General features: G+C 40.0%; 1 protein-coding gene across 13 annotated transcripts in view; it reads right to left on the bottom strand.

The window, feature by feature from the left end:
- Positions 1-20,614, bottom strand: part of MAST4 (microtubule associated serine/threonine kinase family member 4) — a 562,656-nt gene that overhangs the window by 317,592 nt on the left and 224,450 nt on the right. For 2 of the 13 annotated variants that reach the window (XM_082457022.1, XM_082457020.1), the window contains exon 1: positions 16,631-16,948. The exons of 8 other annotated variants lie outside the window; for them this stretch is intronic. In XM_082457022.1, coding sequence (XP_082313148.1) covers positions 16,631-16,669 — 39 coding nt within the window. In that variant the 5' untranslated portion in view covers positions 16,670-16,948. Of the gene's footprint in view, positions 1-16,630; positions 16,954-20,614 lie in introns of those variants that run through there. 3 more of the 13 variants (XM_082457030.1, XM_082457032.1, XM_082457018.1) reach the window with 3 other exon arrangements.

Genomic DNA, 20,614 nt, shown 5'->3' on the forward strand with positions numbered 1-20,614 from the left:
ATCTACATCACATTCTCCCAACATAGGGACCTGAGTCAGCTTTTCCAAAACCCCATGCAAATCAGGGGCTGCTAAGAAGGAGCAAGGGAGGAATGGATGTCAGGGAGGTATTCAGCATGAGGGTACCACATCTTCTAACTCAATAAGACCTCAATTTGGTTAAGTCATGCAAAACTATAGGATCCAACTCAAAATTATTTTCCCTAATAATATTAATAACTGTTCCTAGACACCCCTTTATCTCCATGAGCTCACTGGATGTCTTTCACCCTATGTTCCAAACAACTAAAATTACCTAACAACTAAAATTTAAAATCTTCCATCGTTTTTGTCTTATTCACTTCTCCCTGTTTACAAACAGGCTCTCCATACGTCAACTAGTTTATGAAATCCTTCCAGGATTCAAAAGGATGTTCCAGGGATTTTAAACTAGAATATACCTTTCTGATACAATTATATATATAATTTACAACTTACAATTATGGATTAGCTCTATTTTCTTTAGGAAGCAATTCATTAATCCCTAGCAACAAACCAGCAACACTTCCATAGACCAGGACAGCCTACCTCTTAGAACACTGTACATTATTTCACCCAGCCTGCCATAAATAAAATGCCCAGAACTGCTATCTAAGCCTACAGTTGCAAAAATACTATACAATATAGCGTTAGTCCCTCACAGCCACTGGAGAAGTATGGATGAATGGAACTCATTACTATTTCTATCCAGGTAAACACCTTAACATGGACACCCTACCACATGCATCTCTCGCCTACCATGTTATCCTGGATACAACGTCTACTGAAGTTATCAGAGTAGATGAAAACTATACTTGGGCTGTCTTGCCCACCTCAGAGAAGCCAAAAAAAAAAAATCATAAGACGATTAAGAGTGTGTTCAAACCGCCTAGATTCAATCTAGGCATCTTAGATTTGAAGCCAAGTTCTGCCACTTGCTAACTTTGAGACCCAGAAACATTAGTTAACTGCCCAGTTTTCCCCTCTGAGAACTGAGGATAACAGGACCTTTCTCAAGGCGGGTGATGCAGAAGTGAAATGAACTGATACATGTAAAGCACTTAGAATGGTACCTGGTACTTAGAAACTGGTAATGTGTATGACAATTACCATACCTCTTCTAAGAGCGCCCTTGAAGTCCCAGCACAGAGTAGGACCCAACAAATACTGTGGACTGAATAAATCTCTTTTTTATTTATTAATTTGGTCCTTACAGTGTTCCTAAAGATGAACGACCATAGTGGATCAAGGTTATTTTCTAGACTCTCCTTTTTTCTCATGCCCCATACTCTCACTGGGTGATTTCATCCATGGCTTCAGTGAACACCCATATGATAATGCCACATAGACCTCTATCCCCAGGCCATTTTTGTCCTTATCTCTCCAAGCTCTCACATAACCTTCTTGTCTACTAGACATCTCGCCTTGGTTTCCTGAAACTTAACATGAGCAGAACAGAAATCACTGGCCAACCACCATCACTGATGTCATGCCTCTGATAACCCCATCGCTGGGTGTCTCGTTATGTGCTCCCATGGCATCCTACAGACTCACCCTCTTCGTCCAGCCAGCCAGCCAGCCAGTCAGCACCTACTATGTGACGGGTTAACCATCATAACACTTATCCCTCTGCATTTAATTGTCTAGTTATTAGTCTGCCTTCTCTACTTCTGGGTCATAAACTCCCAGAAGATAACAGGAATTAGATCTTTTTTATCCTTGTAGCCCCAGCTTTGGACAAATTAAAAACACATGGTAAATATCTGTTGGGTAAGTGACTGAATGTTCCCATGACACTGGTGCAATTATGAAGAGTTAAAACACTTCCTAAAGATTGTAAGTTAACTGCAGGAAGAGAAAAAGGTGCTAGAAGAATGTAGCCAATCATTGTTTACAGTGAAGAAATATAAAATTCAAAGATATTTTCGCAAATGAAATCAATATTCTTATACTATGTCCAAAGCAAGGCTGTTTTTAATTTAAAAAAAGGAAAGGAGATTAAGTGTGGGTCTGAAGGTTTAAATGGTCATAGTCCCTAACTGAGAAAACCACACACACACACACACACACACACACACACACACACACACACACACACACACACACACACACACACACACACACACACACACACACACACACACACACACACACACACACACACACACACACACACACACACACACACACACACACACACACACACACACACACCCCCTGACCGGGAGCAGCTGTTAAAGATGAATGCCAGACTTCACACCAGTTTTCAGTTTAGAACAACTTAAGGAAAGCATCTGACAATGACGGGAAGGACTATTATAATGAAAGACACTCTACTGGTGCAGAGGCAGGAAATGATGCAGCCACTGTTCACCACCAGCACTGCCCACCCCAGCATATCCACTGAAATGAATCTGAGGGCCTGGGGGGAAAAAGGCTGAAAACTGAGATAACTCATCGAAGAAGGAAAGAGTTTCCAATCACAATAATGTGTGCAACTCTTTTCTGCACTAAGCATGGACACTGATATATACCCAGGCTCAATTTTGTGTCAAAATTCCAATGAACATTTGTTATTTTCCCAGAACAACTGACCCTCCTTGGAAATTACAGAACCTTCGAGAGCGCTAAGAGAACTAATAAAGTCCATTTTCCTATGGCTCCCAGAAGGTGACAGAAAGCTAAATTCCAACTATCACCAAAATTCCTCTATGAGGACACAGGCTTAACTAGGGACGGCGCATAAGCCTGTGTTCCTTCTCTCAGACACAGTGCTGGATGGTCAGCCTCTCAGGCTTTGAAGGCTTTATCAGAAAAAGCTGGTGCCAGCACCCAGAGGCACTAGGCAGGAAGTTGGGTGGGAGGGCTCTGGATCTGGCTAGGAGACTCATTCTCTCCTGTGTCATCGGTAAAGTGACCACCACTTAGGAAAAAAGGGATTCTTGAAGTTATTAACTGTTCCAGGAAGGCTAAGATGTAGAGCAGATCAAATGACAGAGTAACTACCTTGCTGACACATAATATTCTTTTAAAGTACTTGACAAATGAAAAGTAGTGGATGACTGCTTTGAAAATACAGGTGAATCGACAGCACAGAAAAGAGTCTCCCATTTCAGGACCACCAGTGTGACAACTATCAAACAAAGAAAAAATGCTTTGACATCAGTGCTGTATCTCATGGAAGCCTTATAAGCAGCAGATACTAAAGATTCAGGTTTTTCTGGGGAAAACACCATAAGGAGGTTTTGAGTTCTTACCCATTTATACAGAGTAGAGTTGAATAAAAACAGCTGTAGATAAGGCAATGACATAGGTATATACATAAATGCATATACACAGACACACACAAGAACTCATTTTAAGTGTTGCATTTCAAATTATTTTGATTGGGTCAAGTTGTCTAGGCTAGTGTGGCACTAGAGATACAAAGTTTCATTCATGAAATTTTAAATAATGGTGATAAGATTTATCTCGGGATACAAGCAGAACCTAAATGTATAGCACATGAATAATAGAATGTGCATGAATTTTGAATGCTTATTTTTCAGAAGAAAACAAAGAATTGCATGTGTGAATTCTTAGAGACTCTAAGTGTAGCCTGTATTTGCATTTCAATAGCTTGCAAGGAAAGCTCTGTGAAATTGGTCAGATGTATAGACTCTTATCTCTCCTCCACCCCAAATCAGTCAATTAGCTTCTGGAGAAAGGAACATACAGAAGCTAATACCCAGCAGCTCAAGACTTACTCCAGCTGATACAGATCAAAACAGATTCAAAGCAAGTATGTTGAGGACAGGTTTTCTATGGAACAAATTCTGGGTAAGAAGCATACAACGCCAGGAGCTAATGCTGTTGTGGTCAGAGAACACACACACGGAAATGAAACAGACACGGCAGTGCACAGCAAGAGGAAAAAACAGGCAAATATCAGAAGACTGAGACCCAGCACATCAGAACGGTTTCCAGCAGGCAAAAAGTTAAGTTTAGCAAATTTCGTCCATTTAAAACAAAGGCATTTTGGATGCCTTTTCTGCTACACTGATTAATGCCATAAACGAACCCCCCTGTCATTCCACATTCCACCCCAATCCATGCACTCTAATGCTGTCTCTTCTAATTAGCATTTTTCAGTCCTCCCATCAAAAGCCTTTACTGACTCCACATTAGCTACTCCTTGCCCTTTATAAATCTCCTTATTTCAAAGCAGTTATTTTTTTTAATGCCCACAAGAGCAAAAGTATAATACACAGGTATTACATATGTAAATGATGTTATCAATATATGTCTTTCGAATTGCAGCACTTTGGTTCCTTTATTTTCTGAAAAGCTACCTTTACTAAGTACTGACTCGCTTAGCCATGGTTCCTGCTATGGGCTGATTGTCTGTGTCCTTCGACCCACACCCCACACGAATTCATATGTTGAATGCTGAAGCCCTAGTATGACTGTATTTGGAGGTGGATATTTGGGAAATAATTAGGGTGAGACTAGGTCATGATGGTGGGTCCCTCATGATGGGATTAATGACTTTATAAAAAGAGGAAGAGACATAGGATCTCTCCACCAGGATGAGGGCCCTCATCAGATATGGAATCCATGACATCCTGACCTTGGACTCCCAGCTTCCAGAGCTGTGAGAAACACATGTCCACTGTTTAAGCCTCCCCGTCTGTTGCTTTGTTAGAGCAGCCTCAACTGACTAAGATATTTGCCTACCTTTGCTGTAGTCCTCATAAAAATCCTGCCAGGTAAGTGTTAGTATGTGCATGTGATACAAAAGGAAACTAAGCCTCAGAAAAATTTTAACCTGCCCCAGAGTCACACAGTTAGGATGTGGCAAAGCCACATGGAGCAAGGCAAACAGAGGAGAAGGAAGGCTCAATTGTCTACAAACACAGTAACCACTATCTGCTTGACACTGTTCAAAGTAATTGACACGCATACATCTTATTTCTATAATATTCCTGGGAGGTAAGTGATATTCTCATTTTACTGATGACAAACGTAAAATGCAGAAGAGAGCCCAGGAGAGGAAAGCCAGCAGGTGGTGGATCAACATTCAAACAGAACTAAAAGCTTCAATGCCTCTGCTCTTAACCACACAACACAAGCTTGCCCTCTGTAAGACTTATCACTGTCACCGCAGTGCTCGGAAACAACCCACCGCACAACTAGTGACTAACAACAATAACCATGTGCAGGTCTGCGGGTCGACTATGGGTCTGCTGGGCTTGGCTTCTGGCTGCAGGATTATATAGGTCAGCTCCACCAGAGTTTATTCTGGGACCCAGGCTAAATGCGCAGGGACTACCCAGGGCATGCTCCTCTCACGGTAGATCACCAAAGGGCAGGATGGCAAGGCCAACCACACAAGCATATTTCAACAGCCTCTGCTTGTGACACATTCACTAACAGCTCAGTAAGACACACAGCGGAGCCCAAAGTCAAGTGGGGGAAAGTATCCCTGCCGTCCATGAGGCCACTCCCTGGGCAAGGGAGTAAATGTATCCTTCTATTCCAGAGAAGTGAAAAATTAAGAGCATAATTGTATCTATCACACTATCCAAATTCAATTTGTATTTACCATAATGTCTTTTGGTTTGGATTGATAAACAGTTAATGGAAAATGAATCTATGAGCCTAACAATTTATATTTGGAATAAAGTTTTAATGGAAAAGTGTGAATAGTCAAATCAATGTATTATTCCATCTTCACCTTCATGACAATGCTAAAATTGAGACGAGGCAATTAGAAAATATAAAACTATCAGTATCTCATAATGAAAAATATCACTATGATGAAGATCTTATAAAATGAAATATTTCTAGACCTAGCTGTTATCTCACTAACTTTGAGCACTAAGCTAAAAAAAAAAAAAAAAAATCCATTAAAAAATACTTAACGTTTTCTACAATCATTTCTAGCTCATTGTAATACATTCTATTCTACCTCTAACTCCCCACCACTTTCCTGAGAGTTTCCATGTCCTCAACATACTAAATTACTAGGCAGGAACTCACAAAATTCTGCAGCTAATAAAGTTAAGTTTGGATCTTCATTTGTTGCCAAAATGAAAAAAAAAAAAAAGTTCAGTAATCAATGTGATTTAATGCCTTTGTGTATACATACACAAATTGAAACCACTGTATCAGAAAATTGATAAAATTGTACATATGCCATGTGTCTTTCTTGGTCGAACCCCCTATCTTCAATTACAGATATTCCACTCAAATGGAACAAAAATCTTGCCTGGATTTGATGTAATCTCACTCAGGTTTTAAATTCACTCACTGTTTCAAGCAATATGGCACCAACCTCATCATCTTCATTTAAGAATGAATTCCTTTTTCCATTACAGCCTCCAGTTTGAGATATTTCATTTTGCCTTTTCAAAACTTTATTGGAATAAGACTTGTAGGCAAGTTGTCAAAGTTGGAAGCAATTTGCAAAAATACACACACACAGCCCTTCAAAACTGGATACATTAGTTTCAAGGCCTGACACTAAACCATAAAACTACTTTGCTATCTATGTAATTTTAACCAGTCCTGCAAAATAAGTGTTAAAATACACATTATTTTTATGCTATTTTTTAACATCTTTATGGGAGTATAATTGCTTTTACGATGTTGTGTTAGTTTCTGCTGTATAACAAAGTGAATCAGCTATATGTATACATATATCCCCATATCCCCTCCCTCTTGCGTCTCCCTCCCACCCTCTCTATCCCACCCCTCTAGGTGGTCACAAAGCACCGAGCTGATCTCCCTGTGCTATGCGGCTGCTTCCCACTAGCTATCTATTTTACCTTTGGTAGTGTATATATGTCAATGCTACTCTCTCACTTCGTCCCAGCTTACCCTTTCCCTTCCCTGTGTCCTCAAGTCCATTCTCTACATCTGCGTCTTTATTCCTATCCTGCCCCTAGGTTCTTCAGAACCATTTTTTAGATTCCATATATATGTGTTAGCATATGGTATTTGTTTTTCTCTTTCTGACTTACTTCACTCTGTATGACAGACTCAAGGTCCATCGGTAATTCTTGAAAACTATTCAAATGGAAATCTATTACTTTGAGAGAAATTGTGTTCTCTCTTTATTCACAGTCTAGTTCAATTAATTATTTAAAGGGGATGAATTCAGAATCTATATCCAGACTTGACCTCTCTTTGGAAGTTTCAGCCCATACATCCAGCTGCTTACTGAGCATCTCTATCTAAAAGCTTCCAGAGGTGCTGCAAACTCAAGATGCACAGAACCAACTAATCACCTCACCATCCACGTTATTTTTATTTCTTGCTTTCATTTGTTTCTTGTTATGCCTGAAACCTGACAGTCACCTCCAGCTCCTTCCATTTCTTTTCTCAACCATCCCAACAGGTCATCAAGTCCTATTAATGGTACCTTCAGTTGCCTTTTCTCTACTTCCACTGCCAACATCTCAGTCCAGCAGCAGCATCTCTCACCTCCCCATTTCTAACCTCCTAGCTGTTCTTGGCTTCTTCCCAGGCACTACTCATTAATGGCTGACAGTCGGTAAAATATTTCTGTGCCCTAAGTGAAACCTTTCAGTGGCTTCCTACTGTTTACTCTAAAGTCCAAACCCTTCAATATGGCGGTATTCTTGGGACTCTGCTCATCAATTCCTGCTTCTCACATGCACTGTTTGCAGCACCTTGAAAAGGACACACGCTGTGTGGCCACCACACCTTTGCACACGCAGCTGTGCCCCCTGCCTGGAACACCCTTCTCGCCTAGTCAGTACCTGTTCATCCAGCATCATCTGGCGGAAACAGCCCCATTTCCACAAAGCCTTCCCAGCCTCCTACAGCACAGCGGGGCACCAGCCACCTCCAGTGCCCATGCATTGTGACTGACAGGGGTTACGGTACTTGCTGTTGCAGAAACTGCTGTCTCCCCGACCATACTATAAACCCCTCACAGGTCAGTACCATACTCCACTCATGTCTGGACTGCTAGAGCCTGGGATAAAAGTGCAAGAGTGTAGATTTAAGACACAACACTCAGTCCTCTGACACAAACCTGTTCAATATATACTGCTGGTGCTCTTATTTACTATTATTATTATTATACATTAATTGAAAGAAAGGCAGAGAATGGAATTTTTTTTCTTGACTGCCTGAATCAAAACACAATCTAAGTAAAATTGCAAGTGTTTTGAGAACTCAAGCATGTACCTTACTGAAGAGTATCTATGATAAGGGTTCCAAATCACAGGCGTTTGTCGTCTTTAACATTAGAACGTTTCAAGGCGCAATGCAACTGTCTTACCATGCCCTGGAGGTAGCTTCGTAAGGCAAACCATGTGTGCCAGCGATTTAAAAAATGTAAAACGGCACCTGGACACTGCCAGTGCCCTGGGTCCTTTTGGGGTAAAGGTCTAGGGCTCCCTCCAGCCACACCACTGTAAGAACAGTTCCCCAAGGTGGGTTAGTTAATGGTTTGAGCTCTCACATTACTACCTTTGTCATTATTTGGGAAGTCAAGAAACAAATGCAATGGGTATACATCCCCTTCATGCACCTCTCCATAAAAATAAAACCCAGTCTCACTGGAAGAAAGAAGGCAAAGCTGTTTAACACACCTGTTAAAGGTTGTCAAACCTTGCATTTGGGGATACCGAAGTGGTATGTGCCATGACTTAGGTGTTCCTTGGACACATGATCCCCCTAGGAGCAGTGGGTCTCAAGCCTGGCTACACAACACCAAGAGACTGATGTGGACTGCTTCGAGGCCCTAGGCTTTAGAGAGCTCTCCAGGTGATTCAAAAGGGCAGCCTCACTGAACTGCTGGCCTAAGGTTTGGAGTGAGGCATCCCATGGAACTGATTTACCTTCCTCAATGCCAAAAGAATGCACAAGATAAAAAACAGCTTTAAGAGCTTTTTATTGATGGTACTGAGTGGTATAAAGTTTTTTTTTCCTTAGACAATGAAACAAAAAAATTAAAAATTGGCCACCAAAACCACTTTTTCAACTGATTATAAAAGTAATACAGGCTTACTATAGAAGAGTTCAAGGAAAAAATTCTTATGGTGCCACCATCAAGATATAATAAATTAAAAAAAAAAAAGATATAATAAATTAACATTTTATGGTGCCACCATCAAGATATACTAAATTAACATTTTAGTGCAGTTTCTTGCTATTAGTTTAGATGATGATAATGAAGGAAAAGAAAATAGGTCCTTAATAAATGTTAGATATGATGGATATTTTTTAGCCTTTTCATACCTCATTTTAATTCATTCTCAATAATTCTGCAAATAAGTGTATTTTACCAGTGAGGAATTAACCAGCCTGGCCAAGCCCATACAGCTTAGTGGCAAAGATGGTCTTAAATACTCCAAAACCCACAGGGCTATCCTACACGCGCGTGCATGCACACACACACACACACACACACACACACACACATTTTTATAGAATTGTACATACATTATGTATACAGATTAGTAACCTGTTCTTTTCCTTGCCATTACTGTCAAGCTTTTGCCCATATCATCAAATATTTGTCAAAAGCATGATTTTAATGGCAATAGTGTCTTCTAACACATGTGTTTCACAAGTTGGATGCCAATCTCCATGCTTGTGGTTGCTTCCAAGACAAATGTATGATTTCTAGGACACTTTAAAAATCTATCATGGGACTTCCCCGATGGTCCGGTGGTTAAGACTCCACATTTCCACTACAGGGAGCGAGGGTTTGATCTCTGGTCAGGGAACTAAGATCCCACATGCTGTACCATGCAGGCAAAAATTTTTTTAAAATTTAAAAAAATAGATGATTTTATAAAAAATAATAATAAAAATCTCTTGTTACTTTTATTTAAAATGTAAGTTTCAAATAAATTCCAACACCCTATTTGATTTCATTAGACTCTGGTGCCAACAATAAAATTATTGATCCCTGCTTGCATATTGATCTTTGTAAGTTCATGTAATTCTTGATTTTTATATTTTATCTAGTTTATTGATTATTTGGTCTTTTAGTCTTTTTTTCTTGTCTTCTGACATTATTCATTATTCACTGTGTTTCAAATGCAACGTTATTAAATTTTTAGGTCTTACCTACTTTGAGAAATCTTTTCAGGCAACTTAAGACTTTCAAAAGCTATGATAAATGAAACCACACAATTCTTAAAAAGAAGGAACTAAGAGCTAAACAGTGAAGAAGTGGTGGCTCATTTTATCTATAAACTATTGCAACTGAGTATGAAACCCTGTCCTGATCGGCTAAGACAAAAATGAAGACCAAGCCAGCTCTCATTATCTGATTAAAAGAAGCAAACTTGTTCACCTAGAGAGGAAGAAACTTTTTGAGTACTGAACTCGAAGCAAATTTATCACGTGGGCGTAATACAGAATAAGAGACAATGCACAACATAATGGATAAGGCTTCAAGGGGAGTTTTATAAAAAGTGCAAAGATGTTCACTCAGAGCCATTTCTTTTAGAACCCTCATTAAAAGCCAAGGACATAATGTGAAGTTGTAATTCGGATGGACAGTCTACGTGTGATAGGACCTGCTGGAGGGCAGAGCTCAGGGAATCCTGGAGATGAATGGTAAGAGATCTCTTGGGCTATTGCTCTCACCCGTCACTTCTCAGCCAGGGTCTGCAGAGCAGAGCGATTCAAAATTGAGATTGTTTGCAGGACCTGAAGTGCAGGCATGCTGCATGACTGATTCAAAGGAGACCCACGTGCTTCAGTGGAAGGGGAAGGACTAATATTTTCCCAGGAGGATTAAGAGCCTGGTTGGAAAGACATCATTACACAAAAGTTGGAAACGGTTGGGGGCCATGACTTTTCAAAAAAAGCAGCTCTGAATCTGTTCAAATGCTTGAACTCAGTTCAGGCCCCAGAGATCTGTGCCTATGAAAGTTGAACACGGTCTTTGGCTGGCAACTGCTAAGAGCAAGGGGCAATAAAACACATGCGTGCTATAAGCATGCTGCATGTATTTCCACTGCCCAAACAGATCTACTCTCCACCCTATACTGGGCCTTGGCGTTCGGATGCATGGACCACGCACGGCTGGGGGCTCCTGTGCCCCTCTGGTTTCTGTTGGGTTTCGCTAATAGGGAGCACCGGAAAGAGTGCAGAAGGAAGGAGAAAAATAAGGCTGCGATGTCCCCGTCCACCTCCCTGCAGAGTCACTTCGGTCTGTGTCCCTCACCTACGGTACCTGTCACCTGCCTTCTCCATCTCCAGGTTCTGTAACTGCTCCCTCCCTGTGAAGGAGCCACTAGGCTCCTTCAGGCCTAGTGAAGGTAATGGCTCCCTGTGGCTTCCAGCACCTTAAACTTTCCCTATACCCTGCCCATACCTTTTAAAGCATCCCTTTTATAAACTCCCCTCAAATTATCCAATTCATGCTCACCATCTTTTTACTGCCTAAGCCCCACGTGCTACCCACATTTAATTATTTAAAATCACACTATTCAAGGCTCTGTGCCGATCCAGAGGGCAGTGAACTAAGGTTAACTGAATAAGTACTACATGCCAGAGGCTGTGCTAAAGGTTTACAACTGCCTTCAGTCTTTAAGCATGTATTATCTCCATTTTACAGCTGTGGACACAGAGATCAGAGTGGTTAAGAAACTTGTCTAAAGTTACAGAGCTACTCATTGTCACTGGACACTAAGCCTCAATGTGTTTGTAGTTTCATTATAAGACACTCAAATCAAATAATTTTAAAATAATGTATCACGCAATAGGATTAGGTGTGCAAGTAAGTAAAATAGACAATGACTATTATAACATTCAGAATGGAACATAGTAATTATGGAAAATTTCAGGAAAGAATTATAGTTTACTTCGGTCCCGAATGAGCAGGGAGAATTGGAGAAAATAAGGAAAGGATATTGTAGGTAAAGGGGATACATCAAGTCTGGAGAGGGGGTGATGGAACGGGGTTTTGGAACGCAAAGAGTTGGAAATGAGACCAGAAAAGTAGACTGAGCTAAATCAGAGAGAGTCAGGTGCGTTTTTACTCTATCCTCAAGTAGATGACGCAAAGTCATGTGGGGATTTTAAACCAGGGATTGATGTGGGGATCTACAGCGACAAGCAGGATGGAATGGAGAAGGACCTGGACACAGGGGTACCAGACAATACAAGAAATTTAGGTGTGAAAGAGGCTGCCTAGACTCTAGAAGTATTTTTAATGTAGAATTGACAGGGGCTGGTGACTGCAGGCATGAGACGGAGAAGTCAAAGGTGGGAAAAGGGATAACCTGGAGAACAGGTATTGCCTTGACAGAAATACAGAGATGACAATTTTCTGGTTTATTAACAGCTGTACCAGAGAATGAGAAGGTGCAAAAGAAGAGCTAGTATTCAAACCTGTTTATTTGATGTTGTTTTTAAAAAAAAGTTTGTTATGAAAACAATCCTTAGAGTACAAAATAGAAATTTGAGTGAACATAAGATTTTAAGGGCACCCCATCCTTACCCCTTTGTGGATCAGGAAACTAAAACTACAGTATTCTATCTCTATTTCAGAGGCAGAAATTCAACTCCTTCAATGGATAAGAAACACCACTTGGATGTGACCACAACGGGTCTCATTGATTAGGTACTCATCACTACCAAAAGTTCATGTGCCATTTTGATTCTTTCTGTCCCAAAGTCATCTCCGTGCCTTTCTGGAACCTCTGGAGATCAAAAGTACCTTATCCCAAAGTGTAATTATCATAAGTGTTTCTATTATAATCCTCTAACTAGACTTCTTTCCTGTAACCACCCAGAGTCTTCAAATCATAGGAACCAGGGTAACATTCCCACGTAATGATCCTGCTATTAAGTTCAGGTGAGTGTAAACACATCCATAAGCACATTAAAGTTAACACAGAAGAAACACTGAGACATTGTGACTGGAATAACCTACATCCAAGCACTGCTGACACCCAGTCAGAATGTAAGAGTCCAGAAGAGTCTTCTCTGTTTTCCAAAACTGAATTCCAGACCAAGACCAGGGGAAAATCAGAGCCTAGGCCAAGGTAAGAATGTTAGGTTTTCGTTGCTGTTTCAAATAAGGTTGGGGGATGAGACCAGTTATAGGGGAAAGAGAAGCAAACAAAACAGAAACCTGAACACAAATCTAGAAATCTAAATTATAAATATTTAGTTGGTAACCTCATCATATCTGAAAAAAAAATTTTTTTAACATTCCAGCTGCACGTGACAGTGGACTAAAATGGTAATATTTAATTGGAGAGGGGAGAAATCAACAGAAGATGCTACCAAGCAAAGGAAAGCACAAGAGAATGGCAGGAAAGGATCACAGGAGGCCTCTCGAGATACCCCTCCCTCTTTTAGTGCCTTCTTCCTGCTTTAATGATGCCCGTTGTTCATTTTTCTCCAGCCTTGGGATCTATCACATTAGGGATAGGGACACTTTCATTAAAACAAATAAAAGGGAAACACATAACGGAAATCACTGAAACAATTAATTTCCCTGACAGTTAAAAAATATGACCCCTGTTTAAGGGATATTAGGCCCGAAAGGAGCCAGTTATCCTTTGACGAATTAGACCTGTCTAGAAATTCAAATTGCCCCAAGTCCAAAGTCTGCCCAAGCCCATCCATCCGTCAGAATTTCCCACATTTGGAGATGCAATCTGAAAAGTTTTCCAGATTCTAACAGGGGAAGCCATTGGGACCTCTTTCTCTCATTCTCATTTCAAAGGCAGTGATTGAAGTGCTATCAGTAGTACTGGAAATATTAATACAGTCCACAGAAAAGATGGAAACGTGCAGTCACTTAAGATGAACAACTAAGTTGTGTTGCCATTTTATGAGGTAGTCATGCCTTGAGAAATTATATGCTCTGACTAAAAATCATTTTTCAAAGTCCAAATTTTAAAAACACCACTAGTAGGCCTGTGTTTTAAGAGCTAGAGGTACTGAAATTCTAAAAATAAGTTCTAAACACACACTGCATTATTCTATACTAAACACATTCTGAATTATTGCAAAATTAAATTTTAGAGAATTATAATATTCGTATGCTCCATATTTTTGACACAAGGCTTTAAGTTATTTAAAAAATGGATCTGTTCCAATTCTAAGCATCTAACACTAAGCATCTATTCAGTGTAACAGGCCAATAGATTCTTATTATTAGATAATATATTCTGTCATAATGACCCCTGTAAATAATGCTAACTGTCTTTATTGGTGATTCTTCTAAGTTAAAAATAAATTCAAACAACAAATACGGAATAAAAACATAACTATTTCATCTGACTAGTAATGATATGGAATGTTATAAAGAATAGAAATCATCTTTGCTTTCAACAAAGTAATACTTATTGAGGACCTTCTATATTCTAGTGTATTTATCACATGGCCTTTAACTTAAAAAAATTCAGTTATGCCTATCTCCCATGTAGTACACTCAAAAGTCATGTTACAGCATGCATTTTACAGAAGAATAAACAGACACCAAGAGGGTATGTGACTTGCTCAAGATTACCTAGCAACACAGTCAGAATCAGTCATACAAAAGTGTAAGTTTCAGCCTAGGTTCACTACATGTATACCTCATTTACATGTTGAAATGTTTCATATACAGTAGTATGTATTTGTAAATTAACTTAATTTCTAAATTCACCAGGTGGCGTTGCTCTTAGAACTCTACAGCAACATCATTTGTAATACAAATGTATACTTACATCTTGTATTTTGTAAGTAGTTTCCTAATATTGGAATTTCTTAAAACAGCTACTCTGTATGTGCAATGTCTTTTTTAATAAATATTGGATATAATGGGAGTAAAAGAATAATAGGCTTTGTTTAAGCCAAAATAAAGTTGTAACTATGAGGTGGCAGAACTTTTACACACTGTTATGTTACTATTTCTCACAATGTGGAGAGTTTTATTTCATTTACAATAGAAAGCAGACATTCTTTATCTATTATATAGTAGAATATGGCAGGTGTAGTAAAAGTACGTTAAGTACAACGAAGATCTAACGGTCTAAGTACTATATTAACTAGCAACGTTTCCTTTGTTTTGTTGCAAATCTTAGAAAATAGCTTCATTATTTTAAACAGCCACAATAATGATTTCTTTATTTCTAAAATTAGAAGTTCTATGAAATCTATACCCCTCAAAAGCACCATATATCTCAATCATATCCTCTGAAGTTGTGATGATATATATTACAGAAATAAACCACAAAAAAGAGTTTCTTGTCAAAAACACATCTTAAATTATCTAAAATGAATTAAAGGAAAGAGAAAACTCTCAGCAGAATTGCCATCAACATAGTAATAATCTGAACCATTAGGAGTTTAATAGAGTTTATCATCTTTTTAACAAAGAGCCTTTCCATATTTAACCAGCGACCCCAAAGAGGACGTGAATCCACACAAACAGCTGTGCATTACCAGAACTTCATAGATGTGATGAAAACAAAGAAAAGGAAATCCACAGCAGTGACTAACCACACTGTACATTCAAAACAATGACCACACTGAAAATCATTAGAGTCAGTCTGTTTACTTAGGTTTGGAACAATAGATGACATTTAACCCCAACTTTTTTAATCCCTCTTTTGTTTACCTACAAATAATCCTTTAGTTTATCTATAATATTATTATAATATTAGAGTAACATGAATAACATTAGTATTAGTAACTGACATTTAAAACAAAAAGCAGACAGCTAGCCCAGCTGTGAGTCAAAGACCATCAAGGAATCTCTGAAACATTTCTACATGTGCCGTATATTTGGTCTTCCCAAGCACTTTTTTTTTAATCTCAAAAATTATGAATGAGAGTTTAACGATGGCTAATGATTAGATTCTTTCGCAGAGAAAACTACCACTTACACACAGGAAAAAGGAGTTATCAAGGAGTTAAACATACTAATTTTGAACATACTCATATTTTGGCTTCCTGAAACTTACAAACGGCCAAGCAGATGTTTTTTTCCAAGTTTTCTGATCTGCCAAGTTTTGACTTGGAATACATTTGTATACTAAAGTCAGAGTCATTAAATTAGAGAAATTTGGGCACAAAAAGCAAGGCAGTAAGACACATATCTTTCCTCATCTCAACATAAACAAATTACAGGGAACTTTGATTGAGCTGCCAGCAGAAACTTTCATCTCACTGACAGGAGGAAACATCCCAGCAGCTGCACACATCTGCAAGGCGATCAGACAGACGCTGCTGCCGTACGGGCTGATCCCGACACAAAACTGAGTCCCGTGTTCCCAGAACTGAACGGAGTTGCTGCCCTCGACAGACTTCCCAGACTTCTGACAGAATGCCCAACCGGCTCCTCAGATGTCACTGCCAGCCACGATTTAACTATTCTTGAACAGCCAGCAGAAAAAAAACAAACAACCAACAAAGTCTCAAGCTAAAAGTCGTATCTATTGTCTCTGACAAAAGAGCCTTTTTCGTTGAACCCTGTGATGGGTCACTTAGCTCTGTAACTAGAGACTTAGCGTATTCACGTTGCTAAGAACTGTGCACATATTTGTGCCCAGTAAAGGAATGAAAAGGGAACTTTGAATTCCTCCACGGCTGGCCACTGGCAACCCTACATTTCAAGAATGGAAGGATCTCCTACCTGGAGCCCTCTTCGTCTTAGAATGCTGGACTCATCCATCTCCCCCTCCGCTTTCTCTGAGCCTCTCACAACAGTCTAGCCATGCTGTACTACCTCTACTTCAGCACGCTAATTCAGAGCCCAGCAGCTGCTAAACACTTACATCACGCTCTAGCTGATTGGAGCCCGGGGTCAGCTGGTCCCGCTTAGTTATTCACTCCAGCAACTTCGGGGATCACGGATGCTTGCAGTTCGGTGGGAGAGCGCAGCAAGTGGGCTCAGATGCCTAATGCATCCATCCAGGCGGAGGAGCCTCTTGCTAGTAGATAGGAAATTGCGGGAGCCCTGTTTTTTTCTTCTCCTTCAAAATACTGGCCCTGGCATTCCAGGTGACCAGAAGATGGCTTTCGGCAGTGGCCTCGGGTCAAGCCCCTTCGGAAGCAACTATAAGGTCAAGGTGGCTAAGTAAATCAGCGGTGACAGACACCTCTGTAAAAGGCAGCTGCTGACTGGGATGGTGAGAAACTAGGGCACAGCTGGCCAGCCAAGCAGCACCACCATGCCTGGCGCTCATCTCTTCTGATGGCATCAAAGAAAAGGAAATGTTGCAGAACACACACGCTGCCGGAAAACCTGGAAACAGAGGGCTCAGGGAGGCTGTTCTCCAGCCACAGCGGGCGGAACACCTTACCCATCCCAGCGTGAAAGCCAGTTCATTTACATAAATACCTTGCCGGTCGATTCCTAGCCCAAAGATACAGTTTAGATTTTTAATTTCCCTTGTGATAACAACTTCGTTCGTTCTGTTGATACTGGACCAAAATGTAAAATGGGAGAAGAAATTCTAAGAGCCATCATTAGTTGGAATAGTAACCTATTTCTAGTCCAGAAGCAACTAAAAAAAAAAAAAAAAAAAAGATTCCCATCATGTGCAATTTCACAGTCTGTTTCAGCTTGTTTACTCCACTCATCCTCATCTTATTTCAATTCAAAGCAACCAAGAGATGAATATTAAGTTTTCATTACTGGCCTAGCACAGGAGTAACAATATACGATGCTACCAATTTATAATAAATTATTCCCCCTTGATTTCTCTTCTAAAGATATTTAAATTGAGAGCATAGTATGGTCCTAAGAAGCAGACACTAGGGCTACCTGTAGTTTGTCGCAGAATTACCTCCTCCTTCACTTTATCCCTTACACAGTCTTTTTTTCTTGAAAGAAAGGTAGTTAGGAAGGCAGGCATAATTTTTTTTTAAAAAATCGGTAATTTCTGTTTTTTACCTAATCCAGATAACTAGCGATTTCTAAACATGGGGGGTGGGGAAGGAAGAGAAAAATGGTTCCTTACCCAGCCACCTGCTATTACACTAGCTTTCCGTCTCTTTCTGGCTGTCAACACACTATTAGGCTTGCCATCAATTGATTAGATTATGTCATTAAAAATAGCTCAGGGATTTATGAATCTAACCACGGAGGAAAATTGATTGCATTTTATGTTCCCAAACCATCTTTGCCTACATCTCCAGACATACAAAGGGAAACCCTGTCAAGAAACCCTGTCTCCCTCGCAGACGCAACCTCGGAGAAGGGTATCAGGGTATTTTTTCCACTTAGGCGTGCTCATTTGATACCACTTAAAGGAAGAAAACCCCAGAGAGTTTTTTTGTTCTTGTTCTCAGGTGGAGGAGTAATGCCACCTCTAAAAGCAAAGAAAAAGCACAAACCTGGTTGTTGCTCAAACCAAAATGTACCCCCAAATTCTAGCACAAAAGATTTTTAAGATTTTTAAAAACTACATATTTTTGTTTAAATTCAAGGACAAAAAAAGGAAAAAAAAAAAAGAAAATCTAGGGGTGGAAGGGAAGAATCAGCGTGCTATCTGTGGGAGAATCTGCAAAGCTGGTGGAAACAGAGCCCATCCTTGACAGGCCCACCTGTACTTTAACCTTTTCCTGCAAAAGGAAGGCTGGTCTCTTCAATGAAAACAAAAGGAATGACAGTTGTTGCCCTTTCTCCCTCAATTCACCCTCCTGAGAGACAAGGTTAAACAGCTCCCTGAATGTGAAGTGCCAGTCTTCAACAAAGTGCCTTGGCAGGGGGTCAGAATATATTTACCAACTTAGATGTCACTGTTATCTGCCCACAGAGGCATAAGAAAGTCCTAACTGAATTTAGGAAAAACAAATCACGACCCAAGAAGCTGAACTTTTAAAAAGCAAAAGCCGAGCATGGTATCCTTAGACGTGCTTGTGATCTGAGGGCTGTGATCTTCATTGCGCTGGCCCTTCTAGAGAAAGTGGGGTCTGATGGAGGACATCAAGTTCCCACTAGAGAAAAGGAAGGGAAAAGACTTTTCCCCTTCAAATAAAGATCATAGGATGCCAGGAGGAAAAAAAAAGTAGAGCCCAGAAGTATCTTTTCTGTGGCCAATCAAGTAAACTGGTTGGAAGTGCTATCAGAAGACATTTCGAGGATAGAGTGACAAAAAGTCAGGTGATGTGTGTCCCAGATAAGTGGGTTCTGTGCATCTTAGGCACGTGGCACCTAGACCTGTTTGGTGGCTGGGAGTGATAAAAAGGAACTTGGCTAAGGGTGAAAAGTATGTTTCTTAACAGAGGAATATTCGGAGATAAAAATCTAGGTTAGTATTCAACCATTAACTAAGTCTAAGATGAGGATTATGACCATTGCACCATCAAATCTAGTATGAAAAAATATCGATTACCTGTCAAAATGTATCACTTTGAGAAGTGATACACATACATTTTAAAGAAATAAAACCAGCCAGAGGCAAAAACATTTGGGACAAAAATGAAAGGCTGCTGAAAAATAACATCAAGCAATAAGGGCTTAGCAGAGGGAACAGTAAAACGAAAATTGCTACATTTACCCTTTGCTATATATTTTCTCATCAAGATAAGCCATGTGTTAAAATGCAATAAAAACTTCAAATGATGACACTATTCACAGGTAATAATTAGGAGTTAGTCTAATTCCCATTAATAAACTCAGTTTTCCTGCAATTTTACACCTTCATGGAATATTTTCACAATACTGTGAGTCAGTTCACAAAGTACCAACCTCAACATGTATAGCTTTTACACGTGTATTCAAATAAAACCTGGTAGGCTTTGTCATTAATTGTAATCTAAATCCAGGAGGTTCACAGTACTTGATTTAAAAAAAAATTATTTGTATGGGTACATCTCATGCACACTCTACCGTAGGCATAATTTACTTCATAGAATACTCAGCATCTGTGGAGCCTCTAATAAGGGCCAAATTCAAATTTTATTAATTGTAAAAATTAATTAATAAATGGCTCACAGAAACAAAAACAAGACCAAATCCAGAGTGAGAAAAATCAGGGGAGGGGTGGGAAGCGTTTGGTTAAGTATTTTCACAAAGGGGAAGGATAAGGTTTTGTGATCACTGACGTCCACGTAATGTCATTTGGTGGCAGGATACAGGTTTGTCACCTGATTTACACAGTCATATATTTCTCACAAATTTAAGAACCAGTTACCGCTCCACTCTAGATCCACATTGGTTACACTACAGCAAATGCACCTACTCTTTGATCTTACCTACTCTTCAGCAACTGAATGTGCACTGGGAAACTGCGGTGAGGAACACCGCAAGGAATTTTTTAAGCACCACAGATGGGGGACGTTTCCAAACATAACCTTACCTACTACACTCCACTGGCTAAATACACTCCCTGCCAGCAGCTCTCAGCCTGTGGCTCCTGGACCACTTATCCAAAAGCCACGGAGGTGACGTGTGAGGGGTGTGAGAGGGTAAGTTCCTGGTGGAGGCAGGGGCTTCCCCCTCCAGATCTGCCGGAGGAGGAGAGTCCTAAGAACACGGCTGTGACCCTATCCCTCATCTCCCCAGAGTTCTCAGTGTGCTCGGAATGTGATTTCCAGTACCATTGCCCCAATCTGTGGTGGGATTTCCCCTTAATGTCGCTTTGTGTATTTGTGGCAGCGATTACTACTT

Source organism: Balaenoptera physalus (assembly GCF_965194825.1).
Source record: "Balaenoptera physalus genome assembly, chromosome: 3".
Classification (NCBI taxonomy): domain Eukaryota; kingdom Metazoa; phylum Chordata; class Mammalia; order Artiodactyla; family Balaenopteridae; genus Balaenoptera; species Balaenoptera physalus.